General features: G+C 46.3%; 1 protein-coding gene across 2 annotated transcripts in view; it reads left to right on the top strand.

The window, feature by feature from the left end:
• The window catches only part of LOC147717826 (uncharacterized), a 169,077-nt gene extending 153,781 nt beyond the window's left edge, over window positions 1-15,296 (top strand). For both annotated transcript variants that reach the window (XM_086920560.1, XM_086920561.1), the window contains one exon: window positions 13,694-15,296. In XM_086920560.1, coding sequence (XP_086776686.1) covers window positions 13,694-13,885 — 192 coding nt within the window. In that variant the 3' untranslated portion in view covers window positions 13,886-15,296. The remainder of the gene's footprint in view (window positions 1-13,693) is intronic.
• The last annotated feature ends 246 nt before the right edge of the window (window positions 15,297-15,542 follow it).

The following is a 15,542-nucleotide window of genomic DNA, read 5'->3' as shown; positions in this document are numbered from 1 at the left end:
TCCAAAACTATGAGCCACACCAAACGCATACTGGCTGTCGGTATACACAGTCACTCGTTTTCCTTCCGACAACACACACGCGCTTGTTAATGCAATCAACTCTGCTGCTTGCGCTGAATTATGTGGGATACGTGCAGCTTCAACAATCGTATGCAAAGTCGTAACAGCATATGCCGCAGTCGTATCACCATTCGGAAACTTGAAGCACGAACCATCAACCCATAGAGTACCATCACATTCTGCAAGAGGAGTGTCCCTAAGGTCTATTCTCCCTTTCGTTTCTTCCTCTGTCCTAAGGAAGCAATCATGCTGTTCAGTAACATCTGTCTCAACTGAAATCGGCAACAACGTAGCTGGATTCAACGTGTTGCATCTCTTTATATGCACATGACTCGCTAAGAGTGTCAATTCGTAACCTGACAACCGAGCACTAATTAAGTGCTGTGTCTTTGTTCGATTCAATAAGGTATCCACTGCATGTGGAACCTTTACAATCAACGTATTGTCCATCACCAAACCAGCAGACTGTCGAATAGAAACAGCCGCTGCTGCTGTAGCTCTCAAACAACTTGGCAACGCTCTAGCTACCGGATCCAAAGTCGACGAAAAATAAGCACATGGACGTTGCTTATCGCCAAACTGTTGAGTCAAAACTGACAATGCACATCCCTCTCTCTCGTGGACATAGAGTGTAAAAGGCTTACTGTAGTCGGGAGTACCCAACACAGGAGCCAAACACAACGCATCACGTAATTCTGAAAAACTCTTCTGACATTCGTCAGTCCAAGGAATAGGATTCGGAGTATCCTTAACAGTAAGAGCTATCAAAGGTTTCGCAAGAAGTGAAAAATTCAGAATCCACTGTGTACAATATGACGTAATACCCAGGAAAGCACGTACTTCTCTCTGTGTCGTAGGCACACTCATTTTCGCAATAGCTTGAATTCTTTCTGGGGTCAATCTTCTTCCCTCCTTCGATAAGAGGTGACCTAAGTTGGTAACTTCTTGTCAACAATATTGCAACTTCGAAAGAGACACCTTATGCTGGAAATCAGGCAAATGACGCAACAACGACAAAGTAGCCTGTTTACAAATCTCTTCATTGTCAGCAGCAACTAACAGATCGTCGACATACTGAATAAGGGCAGCACCATCAGGTAAGACAATCGTATCAAGCTGTGTTTTCAAAGCCTGACTATAGATGGATGGACTCTCACAATAGCCTTGAGGAGCGCGCTTGAACCGGAAACTTCGGCCTCCTAAAGAGAAGCCAAAAATATCCCTACTCTCCTCGGCAATCGGGATGCTGAAGAAAGCATTCTTCAAGTCAATCACCGAAAACCAAGTACCAGAAACTGTAATCAAAATCAGTAAAGCAGTGATATCCGGTACAACAGGGAATTTCAAAACTACAATCTTATTCACCTCGCGAAGATCAATCACAAACCTATAGACAGGCGGCTGTGAAGAATCAGTACGTTTCAAAACAAGCAAAACTGGACTATTGCACACATTACCTCTCGTTTCTTCAATCACACCTTTCTCAATCAGATCATAAATGATCGCCAAAAGTGCTCTTTCGCCATCGCTGGAAATCCGATATTGGGGAATACGAGGCAATCTAACATTCGCTTTCAATGTCACAACATATGGTGGAATCTCCAAGAGACCCACATCATTAGGACCAGTAGCCCAAAGAGAATCAGGGAGAGAAGACAATTCTGCTGGAAGTCGATCTTTAGATAAATACATCGGAGAGATCACTTTCTTTCCCAATGTAAGCTGTACTCCTGAAGGAGAACAGTATAGCGTCGCATACAATCTCTTCAACAAATCCAATCCCAACAAGTTCTCACCACAACCTGTCGTCAGAATAAGGGGTGCTTCGAAATCACAAGGTCCAACAGAAAGAGACAAAGGACTAGAAATCGGATTGCTAACCGGGGCGTCAGAAAAACCTACTGAAACATTCGTTAAGCCAGACAAAGGTGCGCCAGGGAGTTTAGAGTGCATGATAGAACTCTTCGCAGCACCAGTATCCAACAGAAAAGGCTCAGACACACCTGATGCAATCACTTCAACATAAGGTCCACTCTGATCTACTGGAACTGAAACAACACCCTCTCTATGTCTATGGCTGTCCTAGCAATCATTACCGTCCATATTTTCACCTTCAACATAGTAATCGTCCGCATAGTACTGAGTCATCCTACCAGACGCACCATTCTGCTGATCAAAACATTTCATCGAATTCTGTGGAGGCAAGGAACGCATGTTCTGGGGGAACACACCACGTCCTCTACCTCGCGAAACTTGCTGAACACCTCGACCTCTCACACCAGAAGCACCATTCGTACGTTGTAACAGAACCGGACAACTATTTTTGAAATGACCCTCTTCTTTACAATACGCACATTGATTAGGGCCTACAGGAAAACGCTGTTGAGAAGACTCGAATCTTTGCGAGTTTCTCTGATATTGCTGAGGTTGCTGATAATCGCGCTGATTACTACGAGGCGGATACGCTTGCTGTAAAAGAACCTTCGTCTTTAATTCTTTAGTCTTCTTGTCGGCTCTATCTTTCTCGTCCTTATCTCTATTCTCATAGTACTGGGCAATAGCCAATATCTGCGCTGACGAAGAGACAGCCCAAGAACTCTCAGAATCCTTCAACTTCGTACACAACTCGGGAAGCAAATTATGCACAAACTTAGCAACGAACAACCGCTGACCACCTTCCGTACTCATGTCCTGACCACTATGGTCGATAAACGTCTCTTCAAACCTAGTGAAGAAATCAGACACACTTTCGTCTTTCTTCTGCTTACATGCAGACAATTTGTCCCAGTTGACACGCATAGCAGGCATCAAAGTCTTCATATAATTAATAATCCTACCAGAAAGTTCTGCAACTAAAGGCTCAGGTTTAGCACCACCAACTTGTCTGCCATCCGAGGCAACAATCTGAGCCCATGTATCACCTAATTCCTGCGCATGATCCGTATGACGAATCAATCCCCATAAAGGCTGTGGAACAGCATTCCCAAACAGCATGTCTATGTCAGCTAAATTCATAGTACATGAGTCTGCAGTCTGTGATAATTCCTTATAGTACCCTGCAGGATTTTTACGTGGATCAGGCAAAGTCTGCTTAAGGGCCAAAACTTCAGCTCGCTTCCATGGAACATGTACCCAAACACGCTGAAAATGAGGCAGAACAACTGGAATAGCATTTGGATCTCCCGCTCTCCAAACTGGGGGAACCTCTCTCATCGGATATTGTCGCACTTTTCTCCTAACAGAAGGATCAGACTCAAACAACGGCTGAAAAGGAGACTCGCTCCTAAATGACAACAATGTCGCAACTGCTCTTTCAACGTCAACACCCACTATAGTTCCCTTCGCAAACTCAGACTGTACACGGAACAACTCAGGCGGAGTCTGTCCCAAATCACCATCTTCCCATTCTTCACGAAGGAAAGTACACATCTTATCAAACACATACCTCTGCGTCGGTGCTTCCCATTGACGGAAGACATCCATAACAGACTCAAATTATACCTCAAAGGAAAAGTAACCCATTTACGCGCTAAATGATCCAACACTATCCGCTCATCGGAACCAGGCAATTGGCTACGCATTTGTTTACGCTCTAAAACAGGGGTCATACCCAATGACTCAAAGAGAGGAGAAAAGAGACCAGTAACAGTATCGGTCATTCTTTGTCGAACAGAAGGAGAAGTGGACGCAAGAACAGGGGGAAAAACAGGATGAGACAAAGTATATGTAGAAGTAGTATCAGAAGGAGTAGACAATACAGGCCTAGGAGTAGGAGACGAAACAGGTAGCAAAATCGGCGACCCTTGAGAAGGCTGCGCCAAAGGAATAGGAGCCAACTGAAGAGAAGCTGGCTGTTGTAGAACCACAGGTGGCAAAGCAACCGGAGGTTGCGCAACTAAAGGTGGCTGAGGTGCTGTAGCACTCTGCACATAAGGGGGTGGCGAACTCAATAGATGAGACATCAAAGAATCTTTCTCAAGGTCCTTCGCTGTATCCTGCTGAGGAGGCGGCAAAGCTGGATAACATTTATCAATCGCCAGTTTACGTTGCCTGTGCAACTGCTCACTTGCTTGTTCTTCTTCGTTATCTCTATACTGTATAGCAGCTTGCTTTATTGAGATACCTTTCTACTCTCTTCGAGCTGAGTGGTCGCTCCCTGTGCTCCCATGCTAGTACTGGTATTGTAGCGCTGCTTTGCCTCTGATACTGCCAATTGTCATTGCCTGCTGCCTGCCGCTTTGCTTGACTTGCATTTTTATTTGTATTCACTGCTGTTGTCACCTTGGTCGCGCGTCTGCCTGTAGCGCTCCGCTGTGCTCCCCCCTCCGCCTCCATTTTGATTGTTGTGGTCCTCGTGTGCCCGCCCCGCCTCCCAGCTGAGACGCCCTCCCACTGACCTGAAATAGCGCTTCCCTGCCTTAGAGCGCCGTGACTCACTCCTCTCTTTGAGCTGAGTGGTCGCTCCCTGTGCTCCCCTGCTAGTACTGGTATCGTAGCGCTGCAATGCCTCTGATACTGCCAATTGTCATTGCCTGCTGCCTGCCGCTTTGCTTGACTTGCATTTTTATTTGTATTCACTGCTGTTTTCACCTTGGTCGCGCGTCTGCCTGTAGCGCTCCGCTGTGCTCCCCCCTCCGCCTCCATTTTGATTGTTGTTGTGGTCCTCGTGTGCCCGCCCCGCCTCCCAGCTGAGACGCCCTCGCCCATCCCCCTCCTCTATCCATATATGACAGGAGTCCCCGCACGCAGCGTTTACGCGCAGCGACCGCGCCCAATCCGCGCCGAAGGTGCGCCAAAGGTAAGCCCGTCTACGCCCGTCCGCGCCTGGACCGCGCCCAGCGGCAGACCCCCTGCCCCTCGCGCTGCCCAGCCCTTCCGCATTACCTACGATGCCGCCACCCTCCTAGCCCTTATCCCCGGTCGCGCCCCCAACTGCGTCCAAGCCGCTCCTGGACACACCCATGGACCTTTCTCTTGCTACTCCTGCAAATTCATCGGCACCGACAACATCTCCACAACTACAACACCACAGATTCCCGACCCCAACCACCTACAATGCATCCTTCTCAACACCCGATCGGTCCACAGACACGCCATTGACCTCTGGAATCTACTAGACACCATCTCTCCAGACATCGCCTTCCTAACAGAAACATGGATGAACGCTTCCTCGGCCCCAGACATCACCATTGCCATCCCTGAAGATTATAAGATCACACGCAAGGACCGTACCGGCCACACAGAAGGAGGAATCGCTATCGTCCATAAGAAATCCATCCACATCTCAACCAGCTCAGACATCAATCTCGCCAACTCCGAACACCTTCACTTCCAGATCCACATCGACCCCGAGACCACACTCAGAGGCACCCTCCTCTACAGACCACCTGGACCCCGCGCTAAATTCAGTGAAGACATCACGGACTTCATCACTCCACACGCTCTCCCCTCCAAAGACTACATCCTTCTGGGAGACCTCAACTTTCACCTTGAAAAGAACAACGACCGCAACACCACCACCCTTCTGGACAACCTCGCCAACCTCGGACTTAAACAACTGCTCACTTCCCCCACCCACATCGCAGGTCACACACTCGACCCCATCTTCACCTCCAGCAATCATGTCTCCTTCAGCCACACTACGGATCTCCTCTGGACTGACCACAGCTGCGTTCACTTCACCTACAACAAGCCTAAACCCATCAACCACCTCCAACCAACTCTGCAAAGAAACTCGAACAAAATCACCATCGACCAGATCTCCTCATCGCTTCTTCAAAACACCCCAGCCCACTCTTCTAACCCAGACCAAGCCGCCGCCAACTTCACCCTATGGTTATCCAACACCGCCGACATTCTAGCACCACTGAAAAAACGTCAAAGCAAACCTGGCAACAAGAAGGCCTCATGGTTCAACGATGATCTTAAGAAGTCCAAGAAACTCTGCCGCTCCCTGGAGAAGGCCTGGAAAAAAGACCCAACCACTACCACCAAGGACGCATTCAAAAACGCCACCCGCACACACCACCAACTAATCCGGAAGGCCAAGAAAACAGCATTCAAGGATCGACTAGACAACAACGCCCACAACAGCAAGGAACTTTTCAACATCGTCAAGGAATTTACCAATCCCTCGGCCAACTCCAACGACATCACCCCCTCTCAAGCCCTCTGCGACTCCCTGGCTCTATTCTTCCACAACAAAATTGCAGACATCCACAACAGCTTCGACAACCAACCAGGAGAACAACCCACCCAACCATATGTTGAACATTCTTCCCCCTTAAACACCCTCAACGACTGGAACCCAATCTCCACTGAGGACACCATCCGCCTGATGAACTCCATCCACTCAGGATCCCCCACAGACCCTTGTCCTCACCACATCTTCAACAAAGCAGACTCCGTCATAGCACCGCACCTCCGAGACGTCATCAACTGCTCCTTCAACTCCGCCACCTTCCCGGAAAGCTGGAAACATGCTGAACTCACTGCCCTTCTGAAAAAACCCACAGCGGACCCCACCGAACTCAAAAATTACCGCCCCATATCGCTCCTCCCTTTCCCGGCCAAAGTCATCGAGAAAGCTGTCAACAACCAGCTCTCCGCCTTCCTCGAAGCCAACAAATCCCTCGACTCCTCTCAATCTGGCTTCCGAGCAAAACACAGCACTGAGACCGCCCTCATCGCAGCAACAGACGACATTCGAACTCTACTGGACAATGGAGACACAGTCGCCCTCATCCTCCTCGACCTCTCTGCAGCCTTCGACACAGTCTGCCACAGCACCCTCTTACAACGCCTCAGAAACATCGGAATACAAGGAAAAGCTCTTGAATGGATCACCTCGTTCCTCACCGGTAGAACCCAGAGAGTCCGCCTTCCACCATACAAGTCCGAGGCCACTGAAGTCATTTGCGGAGTACCACAAGGATCCTCACTCAGTCCCACCCTCTTCAACGTATACATGAGCCCCCTCGCGGCCATCGCTCGCCAACACAACCTCAACATCATCTCTTACGCGGATGACACTCAACTGATCCTTTCTCTCACCAATGACCCCAGCACCGCCAAAACTAACCTACATGAAGGAATGAAAGAAGTTGCCGAATGGATGAAACACAGCCGTCTGAAACTGAACTCAGATAAAACAGAAGTCCTCATCTTAGGCACATCCCCCTCGGCATGGGACGACTCTTGGTGGCCGGAAGCCCTTGGAAAAGCATCCATCCTAACAGACCACGCACGGAACCTAGGCGTCATCCTGGACTCTTCACTTTCAATGAATAGACAAGTCAGCGCCGTATCCTCATCCTGCTTCAACATTCTTCGCATGCTCAAAAAAACATTTCGCTGGATCCCCACCGAAACCAGAAAAACAGTCACCCATGCTCTGGTCACGAGCCGACTGGACTACGGAAACACCCTTTACGCAGGTACTACTGCTAAACTCCAGAAGAAACTCCAACTAATCCAAAACGCCTCAGCCAGGATCATATTAGACATCCCGCGTAACGAACACATCTCTGGTCACCTGAAAGACCTCCAATGGCTACCCGTCAATAAAAGGATCACTTTCCGACTGCTAACCCACGCACACAAATCACTCTACGACATCGGACCAGAATGCCTCAACTCACGTCTGTCCTTCTACACCCCCTCCCGCCAACTACGTTCTTCCAACCAAGCCCTCACCACCGTACCTCGCATCAACAAGACCACCATGGGAGGAAGATCCTTCTCATACCTGGCATCTAAAACATGGAACTCACTCCCCACTTACCTTCGCCTTACCCAGAACCACCTAGCATTCAGAAAGCAACTTAAAACGTGAATATTTGACAAGTAATCCTTCTCCCCTCCCCTAGCGTCTTGAGACCCTCTGGGTATGTAGTGCGCTATATAAATTCTTTGACTTGACTTGACTCTTTTATTTCTCTTCGCTAATTTAATTTCTTTCTGTTTGGCTTCCTTTCGCCATAGGCGGAAAGAGTCAAACATCGCCGGCCGGGCTTTCTTCTTAAAAAGTTTAACTTCTAGATTATCTAAAATCTCCGGGTCATAACTGCCATTTTAGGACACCGTCCTTCCTAGTATATCTAATCCATACATCATTATACGTGATAGGGCCCACGCCATGTTTTAAATAGAGGTCATAGGTCGGAGTTCCAATCGGAGGCACCGGACACGAGTCCTCCAATCGGGAATCCCTATTACAACCACAACAAAATATCTTTCCAAGTCTGCTAAGACCAGGCATCTGGACCAGGCCTCGTCTTTGGAGCTTGCAAGTCCCAAATCAAAGATCCCAAGGGGATACCCAAAACAAAACTAAGGACTGGGAGACGCTCCACTCGTACTTAACTGAAGTATCGATGACGTCGCCAGAAGACCCGTCTATCGTCTCGCTCTACAAATCATCAAAGGGCACCAAGACAGGGCGACAGTCAGGGCAGCAGTCCTTCGTAGCCGTCGGAAAGCGGGGAACCTCGCAGCAAAGACTTTCGGACCACGACGACATACAGGGGTCGATGAAGTGGCAGGCCTTCCTCCAGAATTTTCAAACGAAGCTCCTCACGATCGTTAGGCTTGGACCGGTACCGCTGAAGTCGCCCTACGTTGGAAGCGCCAACTGAAGAACCGGGATTTAAACCCAGCGACGCCAGGGAAAACACCCGATGTTTTCGAGTTCACCTGTCTTGGCATACAGAGACACAGGATACTTCTTGGTGACGTCATAGATCAAATTTATTGGCTGCAACCAGGAACAGAAGTCTACGAAGCACAACACGGGTGGTTCGCTAGAGACTGCACACTTTAGTAAAGCGAGACATCGTCTTTTATGCCAAAAATCACATTCCTGGCTAGCATCAATTACTTACAAACGGACCAATCAAACAGTGACATTTTAAAAGTATCGCATAACGACAATCCCACTTTCAGTTGTCCAGCCCACCAGAAATGACAAGGCAAAATCCAACATTCTTGCTCGGACAGGCCTGACGAACCCATAATAAAAGGCCTCAACCCAAATCATAAATTAAGCCATAAAGGAAGGAACAGAAGCAGATGAGAAGTAAGTTTGAAGGGTGTGTGCATGTACCATAAACTCAGCAATGTCCTGCTCTTTGATCTTTATCTAACCAGCTGCCTAACAAGGAACTGGCTCAACGAGGTCAGCCTCGGGCAAGTGAGTCAGTTCGTTCAGGTCAAACAGAAGTCAGCACAAACTCAAGCTAAGGTGCATGTGTCCCAGAGACTTGTTCAGCCACAGTCATAAGTCTATGTGAGGGCAACCACAAAATTCCCGCTATGTACAAAATGGAACCCAAGGGTTTCAGAACGAAATCGTCAATTGCACAGTGAATCCATTGGTGTAACATGACAAAAACACTCATACTTGCCGCACTCGTCATTTGCGGTTCACTAATACCAAAATCCTCACGATACGACGACCTTTATGAAAAGGGTTCAAAATTACGGACCCTCACCTCTGCTCCTTGCACCACCACACACCTTCACCAAAGCACTCCTAACGATCAGCGAAGCACTAACACCCATCCTCAACACCTCCATCAACTCAGCCACATTGCCAGAGACCTGGAAACATGCCGCCGACATGTCTAGGTACAATAAACCATCTGTTTGACCTAGACATGCTTTCCAGCAACAAACCCATCTTCTTACGATCATACCCGGCAAAGGTCTCAGAAAAATGGATCACACAAGGCCTCAGCAATCACCCACCTCGACTACACACAGTCAGGAATCACGCCAAGCCATAGTACAGCAACAGCACTCATTGCCACCAATGGCAATGTCCGAATGATCCTTGACAGAGGAGACACGGCAGCCCTTATTCTTCTGGACCTCTCTGTAGCGTCTGACACAGTCTCACACCCCGTCCTCATCAGGTGCCTGCACAAGATTGGCATCCAAAGACCCGATCTCCTCTCGATCTGCTTCTTCTTAACGGATAGAACACAAGCTGTCAGCCTGCCAACATATTCCTCGAAAGCCTGCAAACTCATCTGAGCTGAGCTCAAGGTTGTTCGCTCAGCTTTACCCTCTTCCACGCAAACATAGTCCCTCTAGCCAACGTAATTGGTGCGTACAATATTAACCTCTTCTGCTATGCTGATAACACACAACTCATACACTACCTCTCGGACAAGACCTCCAATACAAGAAATAACTTCACCGCCTTCATGATTGAGGTGACTATTTGGAGGAAAGCCAACTGTCCCGTGCTCAACACTGTCAAGACTGAAGTAGTGATCTTCGGTAAGAACACCTCACCAGCTAAACTTGGGCCCACATCCACGCCCAGTACCCATGCCAGGAACCGCAGAATATTCATCAACAGCAAACTGGACATGGCCACACAAATCAACACTGTCACTGAATCCTGCTTCCACACCCTAAAGATGCAGAGGAAGATCTTGAAATGTCTCCCAAGCAACACTAGAAAAACTCTCACACCCTAGTAACCAGTAAGTTGGACTACGGGAATACCCTTTACATCGAGATCGCCAAGCACCTCCATAGAAGACTACAAACCATCCAGAACTCGGCAGCCAGACTCATCCTCAACCTCCCACAGAGAACTCACATCACACCACACCTAAGGAAGCTCCTCTGGTTCCTGATACACAAATGTGCTTATTTCAAACTCCTCACACACACATTCAAGGCGCTACTCAACTTGGGCCCCATCTACTTGAACAGTTGCATCTCCTTCAACCAACCACCCAGACACCTTTACTCTACAGGACTCCTACTTACACACATCTCACGCATACACAGAACCAGATCAGGAGGACAGTCGTTCTCTTACATCGGCTCTACAACGTGGAAAGGCCTCCCACTGAACAACAGATCCTGCTCATCTCTTCTTGAAGTCCCAAAACACCTGATGACCTGGATTTTCAATTACCCAACCTGCCATAGGCAGGGCTAGGCACACACATGTGCCCAGAGCCAGGATACCCTCACAGTGATAGTGCACTTTGCAAACAGAACACAACAGAACAGGACACAACACAACTTCTTTCATTCATCCCATAAAACAAAGGTACGATGGGACAGTCCTCAGACACAGAGGGATCTTGTTCCAGGTCAAAGTGCTGCCACCTACAGGATTGTCTGAGTGCTTAAGGTCTGGCTGAGAGACAACTTTAACTATCGGACAAGTTTGATGTTTTCCAAAAAATACATAATAAAAATATATACCTAAACGCATATATACAGGGGCGTTTAGTCATCCCTCTTCATCCGTTGGTCCCTCCAAGTATCAACCATATTCTTCTTTGGCACGCTACGGCATACAGCACGTGGCAATGGGTCATTCAGCCCATGGCCCTGTCGCACTGAGTGACAGTATTTTGCATCATCCCATGATCACAGCTGCCTAAAAGGGGTGCCAGGGCCTGAGTGTTGGGCTTTTTCAGTATTTTTTTAAAAATATTTTTGCCATTTGTTTGCAAAAAATACAGCAAAACACATTGCACTCTCACTGAGGGCAGACTTATTGGTTTTGGCATTGCTTGTTTCTTTAGATATTAAACTTTGGATTTCTCTTTGTTGAACTTCATTCATACAGTCTTTTTTAATGAAATGGTTGCTTTTAGCTGATTTTCTATTTTTATTGCCCCAAATGTTACTTTGCAATATTATCATTGTGCAAGCAAGCATCTAATTTGGTGGCTCAGTGAAGTAATGCATCCACTCCAGTAATCTGTGTTTGACCCCATGGCCAAGGATTTGAATCCGGGTGGGCTCATTCAGCATTTCATCCTTCTGGGAAAAAAAATCAGACAGTGTCAAGAGGCACAAGGGTGAGCCTGCACTTTTCCAATACACAAGTTATGATATTAGGTTGGTTGGAATTGTCTACAGTGTTTATCATAGTATAACACATGGGATTATCTCTGTATATCTCTGTATATACGCAGTCTCTGATTTCTTTAGAATAGGCAAATAGTGACGCATCCAGTCGCCGATTATAAAGAAAAGACGTCGGAGCTCAACTTTATATTATTACAGTTGCGGTCTGACATCATAATGCCTGCTGCAAGAGCCAGCAGCAGAGGTGAAAGAGCAGGTCAGGTCACGAAGCAGCTGTTTAAAGCAACCAGAAGGGAACCATTGTTTTTCTTTATTCTGCTCTATTTTAATAGCTTACAATGACAAGAAGAGAGGATATGTTTATTTTGTACACTCCTTAGACAGAGAAAAGCTTGAATCATTCTGAGTGTTTCTACAGATTCCAAGCTATTGTGCCATTTAAAAAAAAAACTGACATGTATTGAACTGTTCCTAATATTTGTTTGCCTCAAATGTCTAACAGGTTTTTAATCTATTAGATTTTTTCACTTGAGGTTTTATTTTTATTCTTCATGTTTGCAAACTAGCTCTTTCATATGAAAGTGCTACACATCAAGGTTTTAAGTGATTTGTTTGAAACGTGATGGTGTAACCATGTATTATATGGGATAAAGTACCTCCTGGCATATAGGATAAGAATATTGCAATTCACCTCGGAGTTCCATAACCTCGGCCGCGTTCCTCTATATGGTTATTGAACTCCATGGTGACTTGCAATATCCGTATAATGTACATCAGGGGGTACTTTATCCCTTACATAACTAGGATACTACGTTACAGGGATGTTATAAGAGGAAGAACATATCTACATTCATGTTATCAGAACAAGAAAGTCACTCATCAGAACAAGAGTGTTAACTTGCCTTAGGCAGGATAGACCGGCCTTTACTTGTGATGTGCAATAAATGGAGTAAAATTAGGGTATCACATACATTGTTCTGTTTAAAGGGAGGAAATGGCACTATGCTCTGTTGAAAGAGTGTCGCGGTTATTAACAGCTCTGCCAAAGGTGCTGATATTGAAATGATAAACTTGTTGGTATTGATAATATGACTCAGGCATTTCACATGTGAGCATCTGGCACTGATCACCTGTATTGGGTGAGGATATCACATGATGCTCAGTCTAAATAAAGCTGTTGATGTGGTTGACTTTTCCAATAAGTGGTCACTACAGTGTATATTATATGTTAAAGAGTTGGCTACCGTGGACCTTGGTGAATTGAGAATACAACACAGTGGCCCTAAGTTGAGGATATGAATGGCATACCTAAACTGATGCTTGTGACCAGTTTTTAGTGTGAATATAGCATTGATAAGCATATTACACTGCACTGCATCTGACCTATGTCTCTCCTATTAGTTTCAGTCCTTTGCAGCTATAATGGCTTGTGAAAAGTGTGCTATATTTTGTCTCCTCTTGTAACAGCCTTGAATAATTTTCTGATAAAACTGCAAATAAATGCCATTAAATCTCATCCAGAGGAAGTTAAAGAGCTTCTGACTATCAAGAGTGACTGTAAAAAAATCAAGGTCTAGAAGCGGCATAGCATCCAGGGATAGACAATATTTTAATCTGAGATATTAGAATTATTTACATTGCGATGTTGGTGCTTTTGTGTAGCGATGGGAGGTTGGTGTAGAGTAGACCATAGAATACGCAATGGTTGTTAACTAACAAGTGTTGCTGTGTTGCATTTGTTTTTCCGAGCTCACTGTGCTGATTGTACCATGTGTCCCTGATCCAGGAAGAAGATCAGGTGAGCACGCAGTATGCCTCGCTCCAGAACCTGCCAATAAAAGGAGGCGATGCTTCGAGAGGGCCTGAGCAGGATGCCGAGAAGAAGACCTGCTATGCTACCATCGCTGACATCATGAGCGAGCCCAGTCCCACGAAGGAGAAAGACACGGATGGCGGCTCACTAACAGAGAATCCTTAAATGTTCTGCCAATCAGATCTCTACACTGCTGTTGCACAGTCATCTGCTACAGATCCACCAAAAGTGTCTAATCTTGGTCTGTAGATGAAATAGTTTGTCTATGTCGAACTGTTTCCATGTGGGACCTGGATCCTGATTGCAGATATAAAGTGAAGGACTTTGTGATCTGCCCAGATAAAACTTACTGAAAAGCTAATACAGATTTTCTGCAGAAAAAGTTCAATACTGTTTTTTCAGTCTATTATAACATTGTAATATTCGGAGTTTCAATGAAGACAATGGAGTGCTCTGGGCTTCTAATGGCCGGTAGAAGTCCGTAGAGCAACATTCCAATGTTTGTTCATAGCTCTTGCTGTGAACAAAGGCCTCACAGAGCCAGAGGGGATTTCTGCCCTCTAGGGGTGGAATGTTCTAATAGCCTTAAAGCCCTCTGTAGCGGGCTATACCTGCAGTTAAAGACCCGTTTCTTTGTTAAAGGCCCTCACCTTTGGCTCGGTCCTTTAATGCTAGGTCAGGCCTTTAATGGCCAGTGTAGCCTGCTACGGAGGAGTTTAGGGCTATAGTCGTCCAAGCCTGGGAGTAGCAGTAATGCCTCTACGTGTATTTCCACGGAGTTTGACAAAAACTCTGTGGAAATACACTACGCTCCCTCCCCCCCTCTAAAATTAATACAACATTTTAAAAGGAGGCACTTACCTGCGTGGCTGCCTCTTCCTCTGCCTGGCCGTTCTCCTTCCAGCTCCACAGCGAAGAATAGGAAGGAGAGTGGCCAGGCAGAGGAGGAGGTAGCCATGCAGGTAAGTGCCTTCTTTTAAAATTTTAGATTAATTTGGGAGGATGGAGGGGCTGGCTAATTCCGCTCCGCCACGGAGGGGAGTTGTTGCCTAAAATTCGCATTTGGAATGGAACACGAAGTAGACACACATCTGCAAATTCCGTTGGCAGAGTGGACTTACCCGCTCGGGGTTATAGTTGTCACCTTTGATCAAGACTACTCCAAGTTAAGTGATCATTCTCCGTTTGAAGATTATTTAGTGTCTGTGTGCCATATCTGCCTTTCGCTTTATGAAGAATTAATTTAATGGTAGTCTTCTTCAGGTGGGTGTAGAATCTTCTGTTCAGAGTCCCAAATCCTAGCTTCTCAAATCATTTTTGAGAAGCACAGATATATAACTAGAAGATTAAGCAATAGCAAAGCAAATAGGTCTCGCCTTTGAGACCTATTGGTCCTGCCAATGTCTGTTGTTCATGCTGTACAATGCAGCATTGGCACGAACAAAAATAAAAATAAAGGGATCATTTATTTTGTATGTGTGTGTATGAGTAATGTCGCATGCATGTGACACAGATGCCATTTTTTTTATATCGATCTAAGATGGATCTTTAAATAAAGAAATATGAAAATGAAAAAGTGGAAAGAAAATTGTTTCTAAAGCAGAAGAGCTGACAGAAATATTGATGCATGACCTGCCAAAATAAATAAATAAGACAGGGTAAGGGGTTGGGGATATGAGGACAATGGAGGAGCGAATCGGGATAGCAGGTGCAGAGAGGGAGTATTGAAAAAGCAGCACACAAGGAAACAAGCAGCAAGGAGCAGGAGATGCAGATGAGGAGCAATACAGGGAAAAGGGTGAAGAACATGGACCTGAGCAAC

The sequence above is a fragment of the Lissotriton vulgaris genome, chromosome 5, assembly GCF_964263255.1.
Source record: "Lissotriton vulgaris chromosome 5, aLisVul1.2, whole genome shotgun sequence".
Lineage (NCBI taxonomy): Eukaryota > Metazoa > Chordata > Amphibia > Caudata > Salamandridae > Lissotriton > Lissotriton vulgaris.
Note: the sequence above shows the minus strand (reverse complement) of the source record. Positions and strands in the feature narration are given on the sequence as shown.